Consider the following 20595-nt stretch of genomic DNA (forward strand, 5'->3'; position numbering starts at 1 on the left):
GATTAAAGAGATGCTGGCAGTCAACTAGTGAAATAATTGCCAAGATCAAACTTCCTGATTTACTGCACAAACTAACTTGCAGCCCAGAATACTATGTGGGGAAATAACTATTTTACCCTTTCAGAATAATCACGACCTTATAAAAATGTTGAATCCCCGTAGTAGAAGCAGAAATACACTAAATGATGCACTAGCAGAAATGTACTCTAAAACACAAAGAAGCAGAAAAAAATGAAGTAATTATAGGTATTTAATTGAATTCTTAGCTCTTCTTGTGCTACTATGACAGTGGATTAGGCACGAATGTGTTCTGAACATGTTTCTCGGCTTAGATCAGTGCCATGTTGTAGAAGATGCGACCAGGAAGTGCAGTGGCAGAAGCTGACAGTTGGGAGTTTTTTTAAATAACAAAAATAAAATTTTTGTGCAGATACTAAAAAACAAAAATAAAATAAAGAATGCTGGAGTTAATCCAAGATGTATTTAGATTCCTAAAATGTCTGCTTTATGTCAGAGATAGAATTATCCTGCCATGAATGCCTGTAGGTGATACCATTAGATATAGGGATTCATTTACTTTTCTTACATTGAAAGAAAATCTTGTAGATAACGTATTTCAAAAAGCCAAGTGGAATATAAGCTAGAATTTGTTTTTATAATATGCCTTTTTGTTTGTTTGTTTGTTTGTTTTATTTTAGAGAGAAAGAGCCAGCGTGCATGCAGGATTGGGGAGGGGGGCGGTCAAAGGAAGAGGGAAAGAGAGAGAATCCCAGGCAGCCTCCATGCTCAGCATGGTACCCCACACGGGGCTCAATCCCACAACCCTGGGATTATGACCTGAGCTGAGAACAAGATACTTAACCAGCTGAGCCACCCAGGCGCCCCTTTAAGTCAGAAACTAAAATATCCAAAGTATATTCAGAAAGCTCACTATTTAGGGGAGTCTAATGAAGTTGTTTACCAAATTTGTTTTTTCAGCCTTTTGGAGTACTGTTCAGACTTCTTAATGCAGGCGATATTGACATTTTTCCAACTGTTAAAATCTTTGCAGAGTCTAGCTAGGATACTTAGGTGGTTTGTGAATCCCCAGAAAGGTTTTTAAAAATGTGTTTGTGGACATATGCAGTTCTTAACACAAAGTATAGTATGTGTGTGGTTTTCATCAGTTCCTCCCAAGGAGTCTGTGACGCCAAGAGAATAATTACCTACAGGACCAGAAAAAATAAAACTGCATTTTGCACTAAGATGTTCTTACATTTCGCAAGGCTCTGAGGTCACGGCCCTTTCCTTCTAAAGTGCTAGGTTGGGAGCACTTAGCTGGTTCAGTCGATAGAGCATGCAGCTCTTGAACTAGGGGTTGTGAGTTCAAGCCCCATGTTAGGTGTGAAGATTACGAAACCAAACCAAACCAACCCACCCCCGCCAAAATCCCACCAAAAACTGTTTCACTGATTTAGATTCTGATCTTTAGAAAATATACTGCTAATCAGGTAGCCATATATGTTGCTGATTTCAAGGGTAAAGGGGGACTCATAGTTACCAGCTGTTGGATTATCAAGTCATAGGTGATGTCCTCAACACCCTTGTTTTTATAGGTAAGACTAAAGGTCAGTGAGAGGAAGTCGTTTCCCTAGGTTGCAAAGCTAAACAAATTGTACAGCCAGAATTTTAATCTTAAGTCAGGAGAACTCCAAAAACTATTCTCTGTACATCTTTCTAATATTGCCTAAGTTATTTAGAAATCACATGTATGTCTGTACTTCACCTCTCTATCTGCGAAAGGTCATTTCCTATTCTTTCGTGAATCTCTTCAATAGTGTTAAGATATTCTGGTTTTGATGAGGAGTATTTCATAAAGTTTTTGAAACTAAGCAGTCAAGTCCAGTTTTTTATCAGTTGTTTTTCATTTAGATAATACACATTTTTATCCTAATCCAAAATCTTTTTAAGGCATTTGGATTTTTAAGAAGGGAGGAAAGAGAGGACAAAAGCCCTAGAGAGTCTCCATATTCCCTTTTCACTTAAGTTTTATATATAGTCTTTTTATTTTGTTAATTTTGAATAGATCAGTTACAAACATAACTACTTTTACATTTTTATGTTACAGTTTCAGGACTATGGGAATACTAGGTTTTTTTGGTAAATTGTTTCTTTTTCACTTGTCAGAGCTTCTCCATTTTTATGGAGATGATCAATACTGTTTGAAAATACACTAAACTTTAGTCTATTTTTAGGGATGGTATAGCCTACCACTTCTCTTAGCTATGTGGTCTCAACCCGCTAAATGACTTTTTAAAATTATTTCAAATTCACTAAATTTTACGTGATCCTAGCAAATAACAGCTAATTATATTCTTCCTTGGTCACTGTTAATTGTATCTCATGAACACATATTTGAGGATTTTCAGCTCTAAAAATCACTTTAAGCTAATAAGCAGAAGATAGGACGCCACAAAAAATACTGTAAATATTTATATTAGCATTCTTTACGAGTTTCTCCACTGTTAATTATTTGAAGCGTTTTGCTTATGGCAATTGCATTAAAACGTGCTGCAAATAAATACTAGCTAAATTTTATCTTTTAAATGTTCTTAATTTATTTTCCCCTTCTGTTTGCTGATTGATCTCTATTCCTGTATATTATTTGGGATAAGGCAGTATTTTCACGAGAGATTTGATTCTTTTAAACTGACACTGACACCTTGAAAATTGAAACAGAGGGAAAAGTTCCATATACTCATCTCCATAATTGCCTTCAGTTTATTTTGCAGAATAGTTTAAACGATCCGATCTAATACGAATTTTTTGTCCTTTAGTTTCATTAGTGTTTCTGTATCAAGGAAATACATTGTAGATTTGAATATGAAATAATTTGTGGTACAATTCAATAATTTTAAGCACTATTTCTTTAGTAAGTGTCTGTTTATGTGGGGCACTTACTATGTTACTTACCATAATGTATTCAGAAGAACATCCAGAGGGATATTAATGTTAATTACACCTGTACAGAAATGGGAGCTGTGTCACTCACTACTAGCATTGTCACCCTGACCACTTAAATCTCTCTGAGCCTATAAATTTCTTCACTTACAAAAATTAGGGTTGTGGTACCTATTATGTAGGATACCTGTGAGGATTAAATGAGATCATGTCCACAGAGTTCTAAGCACAAACATTAATTTTCCTTTCCTAGGGGTTAGGGAGGATACAGAAAGAAATGTGAAATTCTGTTTCTCTTAAAGAGTTTACAGTCTAATTGGAAAGACTTATGAACAGTAGCAAGGTGGAATTAATTGCTGTAATAGATGTGTAAACATGATGTGGTGTATACAGGAGTTCAGGTAAAAACAAAAAGTGCAGCTGAACAGTGGTTCCTTTTCTGATATTAATGAAAATCCATAAGAGAGCGGTGGAACAGTATTTTGAAGAGTCAAGTGAAATGGCTGGGGAGGAGGTCTCACCCATCCATCTTTTACCCATCACAGTAGGGAAATGTAATTTGCTTTGAGATAAAATCACTTTTAAATGTGGTCATTAGGTTAAGTTCTTTTCATTTAGTGACTCTGTGATGCCAGCCATTGTAAATTTATCCCAGTTTGATTTACAGGTTTGGTTTTAATTAAAAGTTTTGTTTTTTTTTTTTTAAAGCAACTACTCCTCCCCAGCTATCACTACTACAAAATTCACAGAAGCACAGATGCTTACTGTAATAATAGGTGTCAGAGAGTGAGTGGCGCTTTATCTTTAGAAGCCACCAAAATTGAAATACAACCAAATCACAACCTTTTTATCAATAAGTTCAAGTTAGTAGAACCTGTATTGGAGGTTCTACTATCAGGCTTTAAAAAACTCACTCCAACCCAATGCATCTGAGTATAGATTGATAGAACTTTTAGTACCTATATGATTTTTCAAAAGATTTTATTCATTTATTTATTTTAGAGAGAGAGGGAGAAAGAGTGCAAGCAGGGGGAGGAGGAAGGGGAGAGGGACAAGCAGATTCCCCGTTTAGCGAAGAACCCTTTATGGGGCTCGATCTCATGACCCTAAGAGCATGACCTGAGCCCAGATCAAGAGCCAGATGCTTGACGGACTGAGCAGCCCAGGTGCCCCATTTCATATCTGTTTAATCTTCTAAGCTCCACAGGCAATCCTGGTATTAAATGAGGGTTGATAATCACTTCAGAATTGTTTCAGTGTCCTTAGAAGTATTTTTTAATAAAAAGGGAGTTGTTGGTTTGAGTTTTTTGGGGGTAGGGTGTGAGGTGGAGGAGTCTTTATGCCATCTGTTAAAAGTCTTTTGTGATATATAATCAAGTAGAATATTGCCGTTTGGAAAACCCGATTAAAGACGAATAAGGTTTATGATTAGCAGAGCATTCACTTTGTTGCTCAATCTTAACCTTTCCTGAATAGATCCAAATGAGAAACTTTATTTGGAGGAACATGTTTATTTAGCACAAAAGGAGAGGTAAGGAAGAAAAAGTAAGCAAAATCTTAACAGTGCATTTTATTATGTTCTCCCAATATGATAAATTTTGCAAAAATTTATTTAAAAAAAAAGTTACTTGGTGCACCTGGTTGGCTCAGTCAGAAGAGCATGTGTGAGTTTGAGCCCCACCTTGGGTGTAAAGATTACTTAAATAAATAAAAACTTGGGGAGCCAGGCTGGCTCAGTTGTTAAGCGTCTGCCTTAGGCTCAGGTCATGATCCCAGGGTCCTGGGATCAAGCACCGTATCAAGCTCCCTACTCAGTAAGGAGCCTGCTGCTGCTGCTTCTTCCTCTGCCCACTGCTCCCCCTACATGTGCTTGCTCTTGCTCTCTCTCTGTCAAATAAATAAATAAATAAAACTTTAAATAAATATATAATCCATACTTAAAAATTTTTTTAAATGAAAGAAAAGTCATTTTACAATTAGTATACATGAGGTAGAAAATTAGAGAACTCAAAGAAAATAAATATAACTTCACTGCCCATTATGATTAATTGTATATGGCTGTATTTCCTTTCCCCACAGACATTTTATGGATAATATCCTAAAACCAGGGTGCCTGGGTGGCTCAGTGGGTTAAAGCTTCTGTCTTCAGCTCAGTTCATGATCTCAGGGTCCTGGGATCAAGCCCCGCATCGGGCTTTCTGCTCGGCGGGGAGCCTGCTTTCCCCCCTCTCTCTGCGTGCCTCTCTGCCTACTTGTGATCTCTGTCTGTCAAATAAATTAATTAATTAAGTTAAAAAAAAAAAAAACCCAATATCCTAAAACCAGTGGATACATAGACCTATGCATACACATAAAACATCTACGAACAGTGTCATATCTTGCTTTTTGCCATAAGGGCACTTTTTTTTTCCCTCCCAAAGCGTTCAGATGTTCTCATTTTCCTCATAACATTGCCATGTTTTAATGTGGTTATAGTTGTGTTCTTTTTGTGTCTTTGTTGCTGAACTGTAGGGTAACAGTCTCAAGAGAAGGTTAAGAGTTTCTGTCAGATCATCTGTATCAGTAACCTCTTTTTTGAGTTTTATTTTCCCAACATTTTTATGAAGACTTCCAAATAGCCAGCAAAATTGAAATGATCCACCTTCTCCCTAGATTCAACAGTTAATAGTTTACCGTATTTGCTTTGTGTGTGTTGTGTGTGTGTGTTTGTGTACACTTTTTTTCCCCCTTTTTTTCTCACTGAACCTTTTGACAGCAAATTGCAGGCATCATTTTGGCATATTTTGGCATGCCTCTCTTAAAAATGAGGACATTTCAGGGCGCCTGGCTGGCTTAATTGGTAAAGTGTGCAACTCCTGATCCTGGGATCATGAGTTCAAGCCTCACGTTGGGTGTAGAGTTTACTTGAGAAAGGAGAAAAAAAGTGAGGACATCTTTCTACATGACCATAATACTATTAATCATACCGATGAAAATTAAGATTATTATCTAGTATCAAGTTCAGATTTTCCCAGTCGTCTCTAGCATGTCTGTGATAGTAGTTATTTCAAAAGATGGTCTCAGGCTGTTACAGCATATTAATAATGTCTGTAATAAGGCCCTCACTTTTTTTTTTCCCCTTGCCACTGAGAAAGAAGACTCTGAGCCAACTTTGAACAGGATGTCCTACATTCTGGATCATATGATTGTTTTCTTGTGGTATCCTTTAATGCCATTCTCTATTCCGTTTTCCTGTAAATTGGGAATTCACTTTATTAGATTTATATTAAATATGTTTAGGCGAGAACATAGGATGTGGTTCTGCATCCCTAATGCATCACATCAAGAGGCACACAGTGTAAGGTTGTCTTGCATTTAGACTGTCAGCTTAGCTCTTAACTGTGATCACCTTCCATTTTAGAGCTTGTCCTGCTAACAAGGTTAAGTAGCTGCTGTTGTAGAAACCTACAAGTTTTCCAAAATTTAATAAAACATAAAAGGAATGAGTTTCCTGTTCATATCTTATTATTAGATTTAAAATAGTTTATTTTGATCTAGAAATGTTTTTATTAAAATATGTAAGATCAAAGAGGAAATTAAATTTTCACCCACAACAGCATTAGAATTTCCCGAAAATGCAGTCAAAATTTATATAGTTCTACATTTCGTACCTCCTCTCCTTACCTATTATTTAGCAGCAGTGATGAAGAAACTAATGTTCTAATGGCCTGCTTTTCTGTCCTCTCCTATTGCTTTAAACACTAATTTCCTTTTGTACTAAATCATTCTAGCCAATTACTGTTTTTTTTTTTTTTTCTGTTAAGCAAGTCAGTTTTAGGAAATGCTTGTGTTGCTGTTGAATTCTAATAGCCGAGTAAATTTCAGAGGAAGCTTCAAATGCCAGTGTGAATAAGATGTTAACTAGTTCATGGTAATTTGCTGAAATTAACTTGATATTTCAAGTGGAAATTTTATTGACACAAGTAAGACTTGATACTTAATGAAATGTTCTCATGCTTAGACTATGACTCGTGGTAGAGAAATGAGTGTTTTGCTGTGATGATGTTATGAAATACATGTGATATCCTGGTTTGTCTACTGACACTGGGGTCTTGAATCTTAAAAAAAGGCCTCCGAGGAAGCAGAGGAAAGTGGATCACAGGGAAAATTGGTGGAAGCTCTCAGGCAAATGAGAATTAATCATAGGGGAAACTACCGACAACTTCTGGAGGAGATGCTGACTAGTTACAGGCTAGCTAAAGTAGAGGGAGAAGAAAGCCCTGCTGACCCAGCGGCCACAGCTACTTCTTCGAACAGTGATGCTGGAAGCCCAGTGACAATGCAGGCAAGCCGTACTGAATCAAACAGTGCTCTTGCTGAATTAGACAGCTATAATGAAGATGCAGGGACAAAGATGAGTGGTGAACAAATCTGACTTGACTTCGTGGTAATATTTTTGTGATCTTTTGATTTGCTGGTTTTTACTTAGGAAGTATAATGTATGCATTTATAGAACCGTTTTGTTATTTGAATCTTGGTAAACTAGTTTTATTACACTCATATAGCCTTGTTTTTTTAAGAAGGCCTTTGCATACACCTTTATCAGATAGTTTAAAATGGGCTATTTATAGTACTTTGAATTCAATAAAATTATATGTTATTTCATATTGTATGCCAGAAATGAGGCTACTAGTTACTCAGATCAGTAGTTAACTTCATACTAGATAAGATTAGAGATTACTTACTGATAAGCAAGATGACATTATATTGTGGAAAAGCTTGTAATTGTAGAATTCTACTGCTTCACATTATTTTACATATCAGTATACTCATAGTTAGCTTTGTAATAAATTTGTGTTTCCTTTAGTGATTTTAGTTCTTCAAAGATTGGCAGATTCTGGCCTGTAATTTTTTTTTTCTCCCAAGGATGATAATTTGTGTGTTCTTTGACTTGTTTATATTTTACATCTCTGTAGTTTTATTTTTAGACGTTCTGAGCTGTTGGATGTGTGGTTGTTTTTCCTTTTTCTGTATTCTTTATTGATACCTAATTTTTGAAAAACCTATGTATTATTGATGCAGCTTTGGTTTGTATATTCTGTATAGCCTAATTACATACATCAAAATGTATGTCAACCAAGTGTTTAGAATGAAATTATAAGTGTTCAAGTCCAAATAAAGCATGTGATATGGAATAATCTATGCATGTTGTACTTATTTTTAAATTAAAAATATTTTAAATAATCAGGCTTGGTATATTGGAAAAATACCTTATAGAAATTCTTTTGTACTGGTAGAAAATTTAGAGAACTTTTGGCTTGGCTTTTGTCATTAATGAAAAGAAAACATTTTGAGAAGTCTTTTTTACTCAAATCCATTCTGTTTCTTATCCCCTTTTTGTGATATGGAATATTGATTTTTGGCCAGTATGGACACACATAGACATGTCTGAGTTGTCATGATGAACGTTTTAAAGAATGTGACACTATCCTCTTTGCTTTCATCAGATACTAAGAAATGCAAGAATTACAGGATATTTTAAATAGTGGCAGACACGAGTTTTGCTTTTGTTAAGATAGGTTTTTAAGATGCAGGTGGCTATCAGTCACATGGGAAAATATTTCTTAAAACAAGAATTTTGTGAATGTAGAACATAAAACTTTTCTTCGTCATGTTTTTATTTATCATGTGTCTAAACTTGCTTCCGGTGCCTTAAGTTGAAACTTTGGATCTTCGGATGTAGCTGATGTTCTTGATCTGTTTTTCCAATGCCGGAATATTTTTAAGTGATTTGAGAAAGAGGAAGGCATTTGGTGGAGAGGGAAGGAAAAAACCCCAACTACTTACCTATCTGTATTAGATAGATCCATGTGTATGTACACAGTATACACTACCCACACCTCTCTGTAAAAGTGCCTTTTCATACAGAGAAAGGAAGGTAATTTGTTCATCTCATTTTGTTTTCTTTTGAAATTCAATCCAACCTGGCAGTGGTGGAGGTAAATAATAATAATATTCTTCCTTTTCTCTTCCTGTAGGGTGCTGGAGATCTAGAAGACCCATGGTAGCCTTATAAACCTTCTAAAATGCTTTTGATTCTGAAAATTGGGGGAAAAAAACTTTTAATCACAATTTTCTTCAATACAAGGGAAAAATATTCTTGTGGATTCCCACCGTTTTGTGATATGAGCAGAAAATCATTAGCATTTCCCATCATTTGTTCATATTTGTGTTTTCTAATAATTGCCACTTGTAGCATTGCCTGTTCTACAGTATTTTTTGCCGACCTCAGGCATACTGGTTACATCTGTATTTGAACTTTGGGCCCTAGGAACCAACGGAGTTATTTCACCACAAATAACAAACTCTGCCTGAGGTGCATGGGAATATAGTTAGCCGTACTCTGAAGATACATTATGTTTTTGTTTTTGTTTTTTGTTTTTTAGACAAGACACACAACATATAAGCATGTAAGAGTAAAGAATTTTATGGGATGTTCCTTTCTCAGTTCACCAAGTTGGAAGCCTTTTGCAGCTCTGTGGCTTGAAATTTCCTTTGAGCAATTTACTATAGGACATATATTTATTATTAATTGTTATTTAATTTTTTTCTAATTTTACCTGTATTACCAAACTGGGTTCTCCAATAATGTCCAAATTGTAACATTGCCTGCTTTTCAAGATAAAGTGTATTTGGCAATAATATTATAAACCGTTACAAATTTTATGCATGTACCTACTACATCCTTCAGCTCTCACTAGCAAATCTTTTGAAACCAAATGGATTAATTTATGGCTATTTATAATTTGCTCTGACATCTCACTGCTGCAAATTTTTTTAAATGATGAGATTTGCCTTTATAATGTAAATTGTGATTTTGTTTTACATGTGGGTTTCTATAGTTTTAATTTTTCAGCTTTTAAGATACAAGTTTTGTGTGTAATTTGGTATAATTTTTAATTGTTTACGTTATTTTAAAAGCTCAGAATATCACATTGAAATGACTATAAATACATTTAAAATTATCTATTTTAGATCTAAGGAAATATTACAGAGATATTTTCATGGGTTCAGTAACCTTTCATTTTATAACATTGGGCACGGTACAGAGTGGCTGTCACATAAGGTACTTGAAGATTATTATTTTAATTCTATTTTTACAATAATCTTGAATTCTTTTTGAGTTTTGCATGTAGTAAATCCAATGAATGCTGAACATGAAGAGTAAAATATTTATCGAAAAGAAGCTATTGGGGTAGGAGAAGCAATGAATGTATCCATTTGTACATGGTTTACATGTTGTGGATGCTTTGTAAACATCTTCCTATATGTTTAAATTGTGTTTCAGCAGGATGTAATTGCCCTTGTGTGTAGTTAAAAATGAGTCATCATCTGGTCCTGTGTGAAATGGAATTCATGATATGTTCTGTAACATTTTCCTGAAGCTGTTTCTGGAGAGCCACACATTTGAATACAGACAGCTTTCCTGATCATTTGATTTATTGTGCACCTGATTTTTGGTCTAAAAGGAATTATTGCCACAATATATTTTATTTATTCTTTAGATTTTAGCCTTGTAAGTTAAAGTGCTTTACATGATGATGTTAAAAGCTATCTGTCCCTTTACTGGGTTCGGGGAGTTGTAAAAAGATAGGGAATGAAGAATGCAAAATGGTTTATTGTTCATACTGTCCACTCTGATCCAACCCTGTACTGATAGTACCTTTCCAGTATGATATTGTGATGTTTCTTACAATGCAGTGAACATAACCAACTTGTTACCTAAATAAAGAATTGATCAAAACAGCGTGACATATTACTATTTGGTATGTTTTTGAAAGTAAAATCCAGTCTTGAATGTAATTTTTAAACATTTTACATAGTTGGGATATTTATTGTGAAATTTTTCATACAAAACCATGTAGGTGAACCGTAATTCCAAAGAGGAATTAACAAAACTGTATAAGACAGCACTAATTAACCCCTCTTCACTCCAAACCCCCCTGCTTTCAAAAAACCTTTTTCAGATGGTTTAGTGACCTTTGAAATACAAATAATGTGTGAATTAGCGAAAGAAAAAAAATGGAACTCAGTCTTTATTAATCTGCATTTTCTAGTCTAGCTGCTTTCAAATACTTTAATCTTAGGACCCATTTATATATGTTTTTTTCAGTTTATATTTTTAAAGGTTAAAGATCCCAAAGAACTTTGCTTTTGTGGGTTTTTATTTTATTTTCATTATTTATCACATTAGAAATTAAAGCCAAGAAATTTTACATACTACTTTAATTCATTAAAAAAATGAAACCATTGCCTGGTAACGTAAGTACCATTGTTTTTTTGGAAAACAATTATTTTCCAAATCTAAAAAATTTAGTGTGAGAAAGTCCGCTGGTTTTCGTTTTTGTGGACCCTTTAATGTTGGGCTGGATTCTCCTATCTGTGCGTTCATTTTGTTGCAAATGTGGCGCTTTGTATACGAAGAAACCTGGCCTCACACAAATGTGTGTATTTGGAAGGGAGTGTTTTAATAGTTTCAGGCAATCGCGACTGTTCTGTTTGATTCCTTATCAGAACTTCAAACTGGTAGTTTCTTGAAGGTTAGGTGAGGTGAGAAGTCTGAAACTATCCGTCCACTTAGTACTCCTACACTAAAACCCATCTGATCTATCTTGTTGGGAGTTTTGAATGGATGTCCTACTTGGGCATGATTTGGTAACATCATGGATTTATCTTTTGGAAAATATAAGTTCGTTGAATTACATGGTTCTTCTGAATATTGACATGTTATTATGCAGTGTTTAAAATTTTTTTCTTAATATAACACATCTCATCAGAAAAAATATTTTAAGTATTGGGAAACTGTCAAGCTCATGGCAATGGATACAGATTTTTCAGAATTCTGATTTTCATTTGAAAGGTGACGTTTTTGTCTCTGGCACCAAATATTATCAGTCGTTTTCCTTGAGTGACAGGCAGCCTTCATTTACTCTCGAGAAAATGTCTGCTGACTCACCATAGTCTGTCAGTCATTCTTTCTTTCAAGTAGAAATGGCGCTCCTCGGAAGCAGCTGGTTCAGCGCACAGCTCACTATCAGAAGCGACAGCCATCGCACTTCCTGCATGCTCTAGAAAAGCAGGTGCTTCGCATGTCATCGTTTAGGATATTAAAAAGATGCGTACTCCAGGGTAGAGGTGTAATAAAAATTCTTACTGCCTCACTGAGGGCACTGTCCCCTGAAACTGGCTTTCGTCCTTCCTTTTCTCTTGAGTGTGGCATGAAGATACAGTAGCAGCTAATGAGTTGTCTGTGTTGATTCCCACTGAGGTACCTGCAGTTTTACCTCCTGTTTCTTTTGCACAGTCAGTGCAAGCATCGGTGGGTTGAAAAAGAGTAAGTATTAGAAATAGTTCTGATCTCATAGACCTCCTGGAAAGGTTCCGTGGCACCCCCCAGACTTTCACAGTTGCTGCTCTGTCCGTTGGGATGGCTGTATTGTGTGTTCATTGATTCCAAACATCACAGTGCCCTACTAAGTGAATCTTAGCATGTCGATCTCACATAAAATTCAGATGGCGGAAGATGGTGACTGTGGTCACTGTTCTGCTTAGGAAGACGAACAAGGTGGATTTTGTCAGAAAATTCCTATGATGGGTTTCAACTTGGGAAACTGTTTTGAGGTTAAACTTAACAAAAGAATTCGGTTTTCATATTGCATATATTCAGATCACTTCAGTCTTTCAAGATGTCTTCAATGACTGTGAGTTGGTGTTATTTGAAATAAAATCATTTTGCCACAAAGGAGATGTCACATGGGGTTGGCCAGATAAAGATAGGACTTTTCCTATTTTTTAATGACCATTAAATGGGTCAGGACTTTTATGTTGAAGTTTTTCTATTAGATTTTCAATTTTCAGAACATTGAACAGAGTTGAGTAAAGTTGCCTTAGAGGCGTTTAAAAAAAATTCCTAATTTCTGTCTCATCTTTCTTGCCCAATAATGAGGCTTGGTAATTAAAATATTTACTTAAGACACTTGAGCTTTTTGTTCTAAATGTGTTTAGTTAAAAGCGATTGCAACTCTGGATTCTCCCTAAGTCCTTAAGTCAGTTTTGTTATTTTTCCAGATGTGGGGCATTCAGTTGGGTTTTGGTATCTTTTCATAGTGCTTGGTGGGCTCTCTAGCCACCTGACTAGGCACTTGGTCTTAATAAGAAACTGTAGCAAAATTTAGAACTCAGATGAAGTTTCCATATAATAAATCAGTCTCCCTAGGGGATAAGAGTTGGTGCTGTCATGCCCTCTGAGGTTTTTGTTTTGTTTTGTTTTCCTAGTCCGTCTTCAAAAATGTCTTTTAATGGGGCGTCTGGGTGGCTCGTCGTTAAGCGCTAAGCGTCTTCCTTCAGCTCTGGTCATGGTCCCAGCGCCCTGGGATGGAGCCCCACATCGGTCTGCTTGCTCCACAGGAAGCCTACTTCTCCCCCTGCTTGTGTTCCCTCTCTCTCGCTGTGCCTGTCTCTCTGACAAATAAATAAATAAAATCTTAAAAAAAAAAAAAAGTCTTTTAATGACCAGGTTTCAGATGGTATCAGTTGAGGACAGATGTTTCTATAATATTAGCCCAACATTTGAGTCAGAAATTAGAGTATTACTAGTTTATATTCCCAACTAAACTATCTGAAATACTTGATGGAATGAGACCATGCATTAATAAGGAAATAAGTATTTTGATGTTATGAATGGCGTTTTTGTTTTCAGACAACAAATTGATCATCAGAAGACAAATGTGTGTGTGTTCCAGATGTCGGAAAGTATACAGTCAAACCAGAGCATTGATCTGTGTTGCTGGAGTTAAGCTGAGTTTTTATTCAGCTTCAATCACAGAAATTAACCAGAACTTGTCCATTGAATTTCTTTTGCTGGCCAAATCATACTTTCTTTTCTTGAATTTAGATCCCATTTTTCAGTGACTTCTCAAATTCACATTTCCTCTTCTAAGTTGCCTTTGTGTCTTGAAGATAATCTGGTATAACTAGTAAGGGAAAGCATTTGTTAAAGATTTTAGAACACAGTTTGTTTTGGGTGGCTAAATACTAAAGAATTGCATATTGTGATTTTTTTTTTCACATGTTAACACAATGTACAAAATCCATTGTATTTGTAAGACAGTAAAATATTAATGTAACAATCATTATGACCAGAATTTGGGTTATCTCAAAGCAGTTCGCAGTTAGTTGGTTTTGCAAATAAATTGTTGGTGGGCATTATGATGATTTCTTTTGCATTGTTGTCTATGTTCATTCAATTGCTTTAAGATTTTTTTTCTATTCAATTTTGGTAATTTTTCTGTAAGCTTTAATGAAAATACTGAGCAGGTGTTTATTTTTGCCCATTGTTTTGGATTATGTTTGTTACCTTGTGGTCTAGAAGTAAACCAGGGTAGCTACTAACACAGAATAAGTTTCTTTTCAGGCTGTGACTACATCGGTGCTGGTTCTCTTCTTGCTGGTTTTCCTGGCTGTGGTCTCTTCTCCTGCCCCTAATTTTGTTTTAGTTTTATTCCTGTTGACTAAATACATGGTTTCCTGTTCAAATGTAAGTGATGGTTTGCTCTTTTAGTTCAGGAATGAGGGGTACGTGATCTTGGTATTAGGAGGTTAGTTATCCTTCTATCCCTTATACCTACAACTCTAGTGGGGCAAAATACCATACCTTTCAAATATGGGTGGAGTCAAAGTTTTGGGATTTTTTTCCCCCTTGACTAATAACCCTAGTCTATAATGGCAATAATGATTTCTTGAGTAATTAGATCTGTACAACAAATGGGTTTTCCATTTATTTTCTATTTTTTATTAACTTTAATATTTTACATAATATCTACTTCTAGTGAAGATACTTGGGCATGTATTTGAGGTGAAGAGTACCAGTACAATCCAAGAATTACTCTTGATGTAGGGTCTCATACCTTCTTTCCCTCTCCTGGGTCATTTGTGCTTATTTTCACTTGTGCACTCACTGTGCAGAGGAGTTTGTCTCATTAAGTCTTGAAGACACGAGGTGCAATTTATTTTGGCAGAATTCCACAGTGACATGATTTAGAGGACTGTGGAGTTTATTTTCATGAGATTTTTGCTTATGAGTAAGCATTGTCTAAGCAATTTTAAATATTTAATATTTGCTATTGAAACTGATCTTAGGTAAGACTGACAATCAGTGGTCTAGAACTTTGATCCTATTGTAGTAACTGGATTTTATTAATCCTGGAATTACAGGTTCTTTAGGAATGTAAAAGCATTTCAGGAAGAGTTCACATTTAAAATTATATATACTCCAAAATAATCTTCACAGTCTTAAGAATTTTCGTGTAGTTCAAACTTCCTAAAATGTTATAATTACAAGGTTACCATTTTTCAACCTCTGGAGCAGTTCTGCTTTTTTCTATGTTATTTCTTGGGATTCTAAGAAGTGATTTGAATAAAGGTGTAATGACATTGGAAAGTTTGAAGATCCCTAGGCTCAGAGAGTATTTATGTGACTTGGTGAATGAAAGTGAACAGTAAACTCTGTTACAAGGAAGGAAACAGGAGAATGTTGGCTGAGCTGTGAATGATATTTACATGTTTTGATTTGTGGTCTATCCAAAAGTTAAGATTTACCTATTCAGAAGGTGGGGAAGGGGGATGAAGTTGCGGCAAGAGGCAGATATCACCCACCACAAGGGGTCAGCCATCTCAGTATCCCTTCCCCCACACATCAACTGTTTTGTTTTGATTTGGCTGGGGGAATTATGGGGAGGAAAGGATGTTATTCCCAACCTCAGGTTTGAATTTATCTGCTCACATTATTACCTCTACATCCCGTGTTCTATAAAACAAGCTAAGGGTTAAACAAAAACTGGTATAATATTCCTTTGTATGACTGTACCACAGTGTAACCATTTTCCCCATTGAGGGATATTTAGATGATCCGTAACTCTTTACTTAAAAAACTGATGCAGTGGGCTTCCTGGCATGTGTCCCTTGAGCACGTGTACTAGAGTTTTTCTAGTATTTGCCTAGAAATAAAATTAACTAGGTTATTAGGTATGTATACCTTCAAGTTAATATTGCAAATGCATTGTACTAAAGGTATACTAGTTTTCATTTCCACTAGAAATGTTCAGAAATTCCCGTTTTTCTACCTGTCTCCATTCTCAGTTAACGCTGATAGTGTCATACTTTAAATTTGCTGGTTATGTGACCGTGAAATAGTTTGTTTTAATTTGTATATCTAGTTGCATGTGAGGCAAACCTCTCTACGTGGCCATTTGAATTTCCTCTGAAATGATTGCTCATATCCTTTGCTTATTTTGGTTTGCCACTTTTTTTGTTTGTAGTTTTTTATGTGTAGTCTGGATACTAATCCTTTGTTTATATGTGTTGCAAAACATAGCCTTTTTTTTAAAATACTTCGTTTATGGGGCCTTTTTAAATTTATCAGTCTTCTATGGTTTGTACTCCTGTCTTTCTTGTTCAAAGAATCTTTGCCATCTCAAGTTCATGTATTCTTCCAGTAGTTTTCAAGTCTTCATCCTACCTATTAGGATTTTAATCCATCTTGAATTTATTGGTGTTTACCGTATGGAGTCAGAGATCTAATTTTTTGCATTCTGCTAGCTAATTGTGCCAACATCCTGCCAGCCTGTTGCACACCAATTTCCGACATGTGTCATCCATTTCTCATCTCTCCATTCTGTTCTATTGTTTTTGTCTAACGCTGTAAAATACTACACCATTTTAGTGACTATTATGGCTTTGTAAATGTTCCTACCTGGCAGGTACACATTGCCTTAATCTTTCATAAACTTCGTTCCTTTTTAAGAAAAATACAGCAAATAATCCACACTCTGCTTCTTAGCAGCCTGCATCCAATTTGGCACCTACTGTTGAAAATTGTTTGGCCTGCCTATGAAAATGGCTGTTCCTGTTGCTCATTTACATGTGAAGCTAGTGTGGCCGCACAGCGTCCCTGACCTCTCGTCTTTCCCTGTAAATCCGGCCAGACCAGCGACAGAGCCCTGCCTGCTAAAAGCAATTCTGTCTTTATTTAAAACCTGATCTTGGTTCTTCGTGGTGTTCACATTAGTTTTGATTTTGTGTATATTTCTTGGTTACTGAATTTTTGGGCCCTGAGGCAAGAGTATCGATAACTTGGGCGTCTCAGGCTGAGCTGATAAGTATGTCAGTTTCTGGGCCATTGAAGAGACGGCCCATTTTCCTGACTTGAAGCAGGTGTTTCCCTGGAGGAATAACTCAACCTACTAGTAAATACCCTTCAGTACAAAACAGTTTTTCCTGGGGTGCTTAGTGAAAATGCTGGAGGGGCTGGGCTGAAGGTCCCATGCTCTGGCAGCAGCTAGTTGCTGTTGGCTTTTCCTTCTTAGGCAGCAAGCCCTCTTAATACTCAAAAAAAAAAAAACCAACAAAAAAACAGAGTGGAATACCAGCTTCTAGAAGGATGTCATGACCGCTTTCATGGCAAAAATTTATTCCAAAATGCACTTTTTCATGTTTTAATTTCTTCAGAATGGAGAAGCATCATACTTAGGTCAGTGGCATCTTCAGTCGTTGTAGGCTAAGCACAGTTGCCCCTGCTTGGTAACAGTGATTCCAATTTCAGTTCCGTGAGTGCGCTTTGGTTGTGGTTGGGACTCCATGTGTTAAGTCTAATGCTGTTTAAAATGTCTTCCAAATGATCATATAGGATTTAACACAGAAGCAAAGTTACTGTGTAAGCAAAACAGAAATGACAAGTTTTTTAAAAGTCTCAGCCTGTTACAGGGCACCCAGCTGACTCAGTTGGTAGAGTGTAGGACTCTTGATCTCCGGGTCTTGAGTTTAAGACCTGCTTAAAACCAAACCCAACTGTATTAACAATTGGTATAAAAAAAAAATCCTAAGTGTTATTCAAGCATCATTTCAGGGCGCCTGGGTGGTTCAGTCAGTTAAGTGTCTGCCTTCGGCTTGGGTTCTGATCTCAGGGTCCTGGGATCCAGCCCACATCAGGCTCCCAGCTCAGTGGGGAGCCTGCTTCTTCCTCATTCCCTGCTTGTGCTCGCTCTCTCTCTCGTTCATTCTCTCTCAAATAAAATCTTATAAATAAATAATTTCATAGTTATCATCTTCTTAATCATGCATTAAGAATGGCACAGAAAATAATGGAATCTTCAGAGTTGAGGGATGAGGGAATATGATATATAATTTATAAGTAAATAGTAGATAAAAAATATTCACAGGAATGATTTAGGATAGCATTTATTCAGAAGCATTGCAAAGTGAGATCTTTATTTCTGTACCTCAACCTGCCCCCCAAAACCAAAAATGTTAACATTGGTTAAATCTGGGTGGTGGGTAAGGGTATCTTATATTCTCTGTAATTTTCTGTATGTTTGAATTTTTTATAAAGTTTTGAATTTAAAAAAAATACAGAAACTAGGTGAATTTAGTGTTCCTAAATTGCCTTTTGGGAAGAGGGTACCAATTAATAATCCCAACAGTATACAAAAATGCATGTGTCTTTTGCTTTCTCTTTAAGAATTGTGCATTGCCAAACTGGTAGGTAAAATACTGTAATTTATTATATTTTCTTGACTTAATTTTCAATTATTTGATTATTAATGAGATTGAACATTTATTGTTCAATGTTTTTCTCACATTTCGGCTGATTTTTATATTTTATTAAAGCCTATTCAGTGTATTGTTTATTTTCTAATACAGTTATTCATTGATTTGTGAGAGCTCTTTGTATATTTAGGTCATCATTCTTTCAAATAAGCTGTGAATTATTTTATTATTTATTGTTTGTCTTTTTAAATAAGGATATTGAGGGATGGGACTAAGGACAAAGGATATCTAACAATACAGAAATGACCTAATTCCTGAAAAACTGCAAACTCAATAACATGGGTTTTTCCCCTCCCCAAAACATCTTACGCCATGATGCTTTATTTCTGTGCTTTTTTCTTACACAGTAACTTTGTTTCTGTGTCAGTTTTTCCTACAGTAAGAATAAAGTCTCTGCTGTGATTGGAAAGGCAGACATGAGAGCTAAAATAACTCAGAGTATTGGATAGTTCTCTGGTCAAAAATATTTAAAAATGACACTTTTATCCTCCATATGCCATTTGAAGTCAAATGTAGTGGGGTTTATTTTTTGCTTTACTTTTTTCAAAATTGAAGTAAAATTTACATACAGTAAACTGCCAAAATCTTCGGTGTTCAATTTGATGAGTTTTGAGAAGTGTCCCTTGGTTATTTATATTCAGAAGTGTTAGAATTTGGGGCACCTGGCTGGCTCAGAAGAACATGGGACTCTTGATCCTGGGGCCCTGTGTTCAAGCTGCATGTTGGGTGTAGAGATTACTTAAGTAAATAAACTTCACAAGTTTTAGAATTTCACTGTTTTCTTTAACAGTCTCAACCTTCAGTTGTATACATAGACAATCTTTTCACATTCTGAGTAAGTAAATATTTACATATAATTTCTTTTACAACTTTTTTTGTTATAAATAGATAATACTAGTCAAACTTATTCTGGGCTATTACTCTGTGGCATAAATTTAATGTAATATTTTCCATTATCCCTTTACACCAGCTAATACATGAGCCAATCTTTTTCTCGTTTATTTGAAAATGCCCTTTTACTATATATTCTTGTATATGCTTGTATTTTTATGGGCATTCTGTTTCATTGCTTTGTATCAGTATGTCATCATAAGTATCATAGTTTTATTATATATGTTATCATCTGGTAGGGAAAGTGCTCCCTTATTACTCTATTTGAACAAAAACTCAGTGTTATTCCTTCAGATGAACTTTTGACTAATTCGGCCAAGATTTTCCTGCCGAATAAAAATCCTGTTAATGTTGAATTGTTACATGTTTAGTTTAGTTTTGGGGGGGAGGGTGTCATTGGTATCTTTGGCAGAGAAGAACTCCATTCCAGGAAAATGCTGTATCTATTTATATGAGTGTTTTTATGCCCCCAGTAGAGTTTTATAGTTTTCTCCATATGCTTGACACATTTCTTCAGTTAATTCCTTTTTATTTTATATTTCTTATTGCTGTTATGAATGAATCATCCCCTCACCATATGTTTTTAATTCATATTTTGTAGACAACGGACTTAATTACAACAAAATCATTTTAATTTCTATCATTTCCACCAGATGGCAGTCTCGGGCATGTCCATTTGTAAACCCGCCGAGGGCGCTGGTGACAAGAAAGGCAGTGGCTGGCAGACCTTCCAAGCCCCTAAAAGTACAAGAACATGAAGGTGTTTTTTGTTTTTTTTTTAAACCTGAAAGAAAAATGAACCCAACATTATGTAATTGTATTATTTATACTGCTGTGAACAGGTAATCTTACAGCCCATTAAAGGAGGCAGAGAAAAACTGCCCCTGTACCTTTAAAAATCATATTCTTCTCTGTCCCTGTGATTAAACACCTGTGGCTTTGGGGTAGTATTTTGGTTTTATTCCAGGGATTCTCACGGTTAGAGGCAGGCTTTAATCTGTCCATTATTTTCTTTATCCTAAAAGCACCATTTAAATGAGAAGTTACTAGGTTTCTAAATGTTTGTTTAAGAACATCTTTCTTTGATTCTGGTATTTGTGCTGACCAGATCTCTCTGAAATC

The 20595-nt window shown here is 35.6% G+C and overlaps 1 protein-coding gene across 3 annotated transcripts in view; it reads left to right on the forward strand.

Annotated features, from left to right (window-relative positions):
- PPM1B (protein phosphatase, Mg2+/Mn2+ dependent 1B) overlaps positions 1-20318 on the forward strand; it is a 92172-nt gene extending 71854 nt beyond the window's left edge. Inside the window, exons 6-7 of one of the 3 annotated variants that reach the window (XM_059406221.1) lie at positions 19373-19417; positions 20127-20318. In XM_059406221.1, coding sequence (XP_059262204.1) covers positions 19373-19417 — 45 coding nt within the window. In that variant the 3' untranslated portion in view covers positions 20127-20318. Of the gene's footprint in view, positions 1-7048; positions 8122-8957; positions 10727-19372; positions 19418-20126 lie in introns of those variants that run through there. The other 2 variants (XM_059406223.1, XM_059406220.1) reach the window with 2 other exon arrangements.
- The last annotated feature ends 277 nt before the right edge of the window (positions 20319-20595 follow it).

This window comes from Mustela nigripes, chromosome 7, assembly GCF_022355385.1.
Source record: "Mustela nigripes isolate SB6536 chromosome 7, MUSNIG.SB6536, whole genome shotgun sequence".
In the NCBI taxonomy this organism is placed as follows: domain Eukaryota; kingdom Metazoa; phylum Chordata; class Mammalia; order Carnivora; family Mustelidae; genus Mustela; species Mustela nigripes.